The sequence below is a fragment of the Nicotiana tabacum genome, chromosome 14 (genome assembly GCF_000715075.1).
Source record: "Nicotiana tabacum cultivar K326 chromosome 14, ASM71507v2, whole genome shotgun sequence".
NCBI lineage: Eukaryota > Viridiplantae > Streptophyta > Magnoliopsida > Solanales > Solanaceae > Nicotiana > Nicotiana tabacum.
In genome coordinates, this window is record NC_134093.1 from 26,133,727 (window position 1) to 26,141,313 (window position 7,587).

The following is a 7,587-nucleotide window of genomic DNA, read 5'->3' on the forward strand; positions in this document are numbered from 1 at the left end:
TTTAACATTTTGCTAAATTTTTGAGTATTAAAAATCGACAATGATATCTGAGTGCTAGTTGGAGTAGACGTTAGTAATTTTTTCCCTTTTGATGGAAAATGTTTTCCTCTTGAAAAATGATTATAAACATACCAAACACAGCCTTAAAAAGAGAAGCTAGTTGGGAATACTTTACCCCTCATTGTCTGTCCCATCCTTCTTGATCTTCTTTCCCACTACAAATCCACAAAGTTGATAATGTTTGTGGATTTGTGTAGTCAATTGTTCAAGAAAAGAGGAATTTGGAAAATTAAAAGAAAAATAAAGTAAAGTTATTATAGAATTATTGTTGAACTACATATATCAGGAACAAAAGATGAACAATCACTACTGAACTATGCACTTTGTTTTATTATACTTATTTTCAAATCCAACTTTATTCATGTAGTAGAAAGTGGTCCAATTAGTTTCTTGGTAGGTCCCAAATATTTGTTTGAAAGCTGCAAATGAACCTTAAAACCTGGAGGAATAAGTTGACTTTAGTGGCTGCATAAAAGCTTAAAATTGCTCAAAAGCCAAACTTGCATATGTTGGCTTCTTTTGTTTCCCTTGCATACAAGTTGTCACACACATATCTATCTACCTTCTTCTCTTTATACAGAAAAGGGGCAGCCCGGTCCGGTGCACTAATCTCACGCTATGCGCAGGAGCTGGGAAGGGCCAGACCACAAGGGTCTATTCTACGCAGTCTTACCCTTCGCATTTCTACAAGACGTTGTTGACCTCCTGGTCACATGACAGCAACTTTACCAGTTACGCCAAGGCTCCCCTTCAGAAAATTCCAAAAAAAAAAAAAAGTAAATGCAAACAAAAGGATTATTAAACTGAAAGAAAGTAAAACTAACACTAATATGACAAACTTCAATGCAAATGTAGTTTTGGTGAATCACTTAAACTCCACTTTTGGCATTTGATGATGATGAATAAAGCAATGAGGAAGCAGAGAAGCTTGTGTTATTACTCTTTGGATACAAACTTCTTGCTTTCTCTCCTGATGAAGATGTTGCTAAGACACCCTTTGAGTTCTTATTTTCTTGCGTATAAGTTGCTGGAGAGCCCTTAAGTAAAACATCAACCTTTGCATAATCTTCCCTTTCATGTTTGATTTCCTTTAGCATTGCTGCTACATCTTTCATTGTTGGCCTTTCATCAGGAGAGGAATTTACACACAATAGGGCTACTCCTAATGCTTGTAACATTTCCTCGATCTCTGATTCTGGTCTCGAGTGCAGACTTGGATCGAGGACCTCGATTCCTCCTCTTTTCAATCTTACCCAATCCACTAGATGGACTCCGTCAGGAATTGTTGGATCGATTGGCTGCTTCCCTGTCAAGACTTCTAACATAACCACTCCATAGCTGTAGACATCACTCTTCTCGGTGATCTTCATCATATAACCATATTCTATAAAGAAAATGAACAACATTAGTATACTTAGGTCAATGATCATCAAGAATTGCTGCTGTTCTTCTCGGAAAGTTAATAAATGCAATGTGCAATCAATGCTTATATAATTAAGTGAGAAATTTAATCCGAGCAAGCATTGGACTCAGAACAATATACTAGGAGTAACGAAAACGGTAACTTGAATTGTAATTTGACATGAAATAAAAGAAATCTTTACCGGGAGCAATGTAGCCGTAAGAACCAGCAACTGTATTGGAGGACCGACCAAAATCACCATCATCGACGAGTTTTGCAAGGCCAAAGTCTGCAATGTAAGGCTCAAACTCAAGACCAATGAGAATGTTGTTGGCCTTGATGTCTCTGTGAAAAATTGGAGGGACACAGTCATGGTGCAAGTAGGCGAGCCCTTGTGCTGCCCCGAGCAATATTTGGTATCTCAATTCCCACTCCAAATAGTTACCGCTCCTCTCATGGAGAAGACTTCCTAAGCTCCCATTTGGCATGTAATCATACATGAGCAATCTTGTGCTTCTGTTCCAACAACAACCTAAGAATCGAACAATGTTCTTGTGTCGAATTGAACCAAGAGTCTTAACTTCCGCAGAGAAGGAATCCCGTACTCCACACTTATCATCATTGCATCCATTAGTTGAAGCCATGGTTGTTGGCCAAAGCTTCTTCACTGCTATAACCTCGCCATTGTTCATATCTGCACGATAGACAACCCCGGAGCATCCCTTTCCGATGACATTAGTGTCCACTAGGCACCTTAGTATCTCTTCTACTGAAAAATTGAGCTTCTGGAATGGAGTGAACTGCCAAGCCCAAGAATCTCCCATCTCGGAATCATCATCCCTTCTCATCGTCCTTCGTGCTCGAATGATAGCAATAGTTCCCATGATCACCATTACTATCGTCATGGTTACTAGCAATGCAATGGCTAATTTGAGCTTCTTTGACCTTCCCTCATCATTTCCATTTTTAGCTACTCCCACTCCATTGATATTGCTAAGATAACACGATGGCCTGCCAAATGAACATAGCCCTTCATTTCCATCAAGGTCTGATGCTGGTAACTGTCGAAAGAGCTTATTGTCAGGAAGATACCCAGTGAAGTTGTTGTATGATACGTTTAACGAGACCAGATTATCAAGCCTAGCTAGTGGATTCAAGTTCCCTTCAAGCTTATTGTGCGAAAGATCAAGTATCGACAGCTTGCTTAATGCTGAAATTTCAGCAGGAATTGGACCTGTCAGTCCATTGTAACTAAGGTTGAGAGCAATTTCAAGAGACTCAATTTTTCCTAGCTGCAACGGTATGCTACCCGAGAGCTCATTGCTGCTAAGATCAAGCAATTGGAGACTCGAACATAGGCCGATAGATGGAGGTATCGAACCCGAGAACGAGTTCTTGCTGAGGATCAGCTTGTTCAAGGACACAAGACGGCCAAAACTAGCTGGAATAGGCCCCCCGAATCTGTTATTCGAAACGTCCAAGACTTGAATCCCCGATAGAGAAGACAGAGTATTAGGCAGGGGACCTTCCAGTATATTGTTGTTAAGGTCTACCATTTGCAGCTCAGTACAGCTTCCTATCTCATCAGGAACCGGTCCAGAAAGGCGATTTCCAGACAAATCAAGAAAGTTTAAGCTCTTAAGACCCCCAATTTCTTTAGGAATTCCACCAGCAATCCGATTGTTTCCAAGTCTTAACCTCACTAATGAGCTACAATTTCCAATTTCTAGAGGTATCGAACCCGAAATATCATTAGAAATCAAGAGCAGCTTAGTAAGATTTTTCAATTGGAACAAGCCAGGAGGAATGTTACCAGTAAGTGAGTTATGTGACAAGTCCAATGCCTGAAGGTTACTACAACTAGCCAAAGTTAAAGGCACACTTCCTTCAAGTTGATTATCCCAAGCGAAAAACACAATAAGATTAGTCAAATTCCCTAACTCAGAAGGAATCAACCCTGAAATCTGATTTGTGTCAAGTTGCAATTGCACAAGGCTTGTGGCATGTGAAAGAACAGAAGGGATTGAACCAGAAATATTGTTGTTACTAAGCATAAGTTCTTGTAACTCAACAAGACTACCAAAAGATAATGGTATACTCCCAGATAAATAGTTCAAAGACAAATCAATCATAGTCAACTTAGTACAATTCCCAATCTCTTGTGGAATAACACCAACAAGATTATTCTGCCAAAGGAACAATTTTTCTAAGTTTCTAAGGTTCCCTATCTCAGATGGGATTGAACCAGAAAGACTATTTTCATACAAATACAAGTTAACAAGCTCAGAACAATTACCTAAATCAGGAGGTATCTCACCAGACAACATAGTAGTGTAAATAGACAAAGTCTCAAGTTTCTTGAGCTTACCTAATGAAACAGGCAAAGAACCAGATACTCTTGTATCTGCTAAGCCTAAAACTGTCAAATTCCCACATTCACCTAACTCATTTGGGATTTTTCCAGTAACATCTTTGTTCCCTCCTGCCCTTAACACTTCAAGATTTGACAACAATCCCACTTCACTTGGTAAAGTTCCACCAAGTCTGTTATCAAAAAGGAGAAGATTTTTTAGGCTTTTGCAATTGGCAAGCTCAACTGGGATTTTTCCAGTGAGTTGATTTGAGTTCAAGATTAAATCTTGAAGGTTTACAAGGCTTCCAATGCTTGAAGGGATGGACCCCACAAGACCATTTGAGCTTAAATCAATGCTTACAAGTGAAGAGCAGTCACCAATTTCAAAAGGTATGGTACCAGTGATATTAGCATCAGAAATGACAAGTTTTTGGAGGTACTTATATGAAGAAAGATTTGGAGGCAAAGGAAGCTCAAGACGTATAGACTGAATATTGATTTCTGTTATAAAACCTTGGGAGTTGCATGCTATGAAAGACCATTTGCATGGATTATTGTCAAAAATAGTCCAACTTGAAAAAGAAGAAGAAGAAGAAGAAGTGAAGAGGGTGGCAAAGAAAAGAATGAAAGAAAGAGAAAGAAATATGAAAGAAGAAGAAGAAGAGTTGGGATTGGGAGAAGATTGTCTTCTCGAGCTTGGCATAGAGATAGACATTTTGCCTCAATTTCCAAAATTTTCTTCTCGGGTTTGCAATTGCATATCAAAACAACTATAAACTCTTTTCTTGGGTTTTGCTTTGTTTTCTCTCCTCCTCTATCTCTGTGTTTGAGTTTACTACACACACTCTCTCTCTCTCTCTTTACTCAAACTCAAGTTTAAAAACTTGAAGGGTTGTGGTTTTTTTTTATTATTGATGTTTGCAGAATAAAACCACTAAAATAATATTAAGGAAAAGAGAGGATTAAACAAAGAGGAAAATGGTTAACAAATCAACCAAGCAAGGAATACCTTGAGATTGGCACCTCCTTCTGCACCTCCCACCATCTTCCCCTAGGATCCCTACAATTCCCACCACCCTTAATCAAAAATAATATTTTTTTTAATTCTTTATTTGTAATCAGATTTTTGCACTTGTAATGCTACTTTGATTAATGTTTGTTTTTGGTTTTTGGATTTAAAAAAAAAAAAAAAAAAAAAAAGACAAGTCAATTTACCTATAGATTGAAATATTCACTGAGGTAATAGGAGTAGGTGTTTGTCTGGAATATATATAAATGAACTCGAATGTTAAACCTAGCCTAAAATCATAGTATTTGCTTATCGTCAAGATTGACCGTTTGGGTTAAAATCCTTCTTTTTTATATATGTACGTGTGTGTTTTACATAAATATAGCGGATTTACATAAATATATATCTTCGATGAAATTGTGTATATATATATATATATATATATATATATATATATATATATATATATATATATATATATATATATATATTCTATTTTGAAGGTAACACATTAAATTTTGCTGAACTCACGAATTCATTATTGTATCCGCTGCCGTAATATATATGTGTGAGTAAACATATGAATACACACAAATAAATACATATTTATATATTAATTACTAATAAAAAGAGGTAAAATTATTGTTATATAATCATGAAGTCACGTGTTTAAGCCATGAAAATAATTTCTTATAGAAATAAAAAATAAAATTATGTACAATAAACTTTTATGTTTCGTCTTTTTTCGTACCTTGCGCATAACGAAAACTTAGTGCATGAACGTGGTCACGAGCAGAGGGGAAGAGACAACAGCTAGAGTTTGATAAGTAAACACAAGAGAGTGCAGTAATGACTAATGACTTAATCTGAGAGAGCAGTTAGCGCCAAACCCAAGTCAGTGTTTGTGTTAGTATTCCCCACAAATTAATATTTTAATTATTTATGGCTGAGTTGAAGACAGTGTACTCTTTTATTTCTTGATTTTGTCCTTAATTATTTATGGCTATAAATTCAGATATCAGTTACGTTTTAATTGGCTTTTCTCAGCTTCCCAATTATCTCTTGCCATGTCAAGATGGGATTTGGTCTCTTTTACCTTGAAAGGAAGTGTTCAATATAAAGAGGAAAATTGCACTAAATAATTTGCTACAACTTTTCACAAATTCGGCACAATAACTAACAACACCTCTTTTACTTTGAAGAATAATTGATATGTGTGTTTTACTCACTCTTCTCCTTTCAATAAAAAATATCATTGACTTTTATTTGTAATTTGACACTTTTAAATTTGATTGTATTGTTCTCTCTCTTTATTTAATACTTCCTTCGTTCGCTTTTACTTGGCATGTTTTGATTTTTCACGTCTCTTAAGAAATAATAAATGAAGTGCATAATTTACCATGATACTCATATTAATTTATGCATATTTTATTGATTTGAGAAAATAATTTGAAATGAGTAATAAATACTATGTGTATAACATTAAAAAAAAATTATTTTTTCTTGATAGGCATAAAATGAGAAATAAAAATGAAAATTTATTTTCAATATACATGTAAACGGAGAGAAAACATTATTGGAGCGAATATCTTAAAATAGAAGCAACGGATGGAAATATATAAAGGACTCGCATCCACTGACGTGCTACACATTCAATAGCCGTAACATGGCTTCCCAACAATTTTAAGAATTATTTCTCCCAAATTTCAGAATATAGAAAATTTCTAATGTGGGATCATTACTTCGCAAACATAAAAGTATTTTCCAAATGGTCTTTGCTAAAATATTTTTTATCTTTTCTATCCTTTTTAGATTAATATAATCCCTCCACATAATCTAATATATCAGATTCTCATAGTCATAGTATGAAAAAATTCCAATAGGAAACGTTGTATTTTTTAGTGATCATATACGATACAAATTCAAATTAGTGGGATTCCCATACTAATCTATAGTGAACAACACTCTTTCTATTGTTTTAATTCTATGTCAAGCTAGAAATATTTTCTTTTTCGTATTTCCCCTTAGTTTAACGAGCAGAGAATAAATCATATAACATGATAACCAAACAAGCTAAGTAAGGTCATGCGTATAGGCGTGCTATCTTTGGATAACATTCATTATTTTCTCAACTTATTACATCAACTATATAGTTAAGTAAATATTTAAGTATTTTTTATTAATTGTTACTTGTATTCGAGTTACTATTAAAACATAACAAACATGTATGGGGTAGATACCACTTCGTTGAATTTTTTTAATTCATATTATTAAAGATGTATATATAGATAATAGACAATAAGTAAAATGAAAATATTAGATACAAAATATAATGACCACATTTACCATTATAATGATCTATTTAATTTTTTATTTTAATAAATATTATTACCACTTATAAAAGATTCTATGTACATTACTGCATGCATAGAAGTATGTAAGTGTTGTAGGTTGTGGGGGTTAATTACTAGTGCTAAGTATTTTTTTTTACCATACCTAATGTTAGAAGCATCTATCGGTATTAGCAAAATTGGCTTCAAGATCCAATGAAAATTTGTGCTTTTATTATGCATTAGGAAACAACTCTTGCCATAACTATTTTAAAACTTATGTCTAATTAATATTTTAGCTGCAGTAAGACTTTAAAGGGAAAGGGGAATCCCTCTTTTGTTTATTTACTTTTTTTATGGTTAAAAGTCTGCAGTGGCATCTCAATAAACTATTATAGAGTAAAAAACCTACATCATGGGAGTCACAAGGATG

General features: G+C 34.7%; 1 protein-coding gene across 2 annotated transcripts; it reads right to left on the reverse strand.

Moving 5' to 3' along the window:
- Positions 1-510: 510 nt before the first annotated feature.
- LOC107831853 (uncharacterized) lies at positions 511-4,721 on the reverse strand. Of its 2 annotated transcripts, XM_075229433.1 has the most exons (3): positions 1,665-4,721; positions 1,001-1,444; positions 511-808 (listed from the first exon to the last, which is right to left on the reverse strand). In XM_075229433.1, the coding sequence occupies exons 1-3, from the start codon at positions 4,528-4,530 to the stop codon at positions 786-788; spliced, it is 3,333 nt and encodes a 1,110-aa protein (XP_075085534.1). In that variant the 5' UTR covers positions 4,531-4,721; the 3' UTR covers positions 511-785. The 2 variants fall into 2 exon arrangements, with proteins under 2 accessions (XP_075085534.1, XP_016515133.2); XM_016659647.2 differs by having other exon boundaries at positions 511-1,444.
- Positions 4,722-7,587: the final 2,866 nt, after the last annotated feature.

Excerpts from the sequence above, each read along its gene's own strand:
- LOC107831853 (XM_016659647.2), bottom strand. The coding sequence starts at position 4,530 with ATGTCTATCTCTATGCCAAGCTCGAGAAGACAATCTTCTCCCAATCCC. Across the intron at positions 1,445-1,664 it reads TTACGGCTACATTGCTCCCG|AATATGGTTATATGATGAAG; the intron begins GTAAAGATTTCT and ends TTTTCTTTATAG.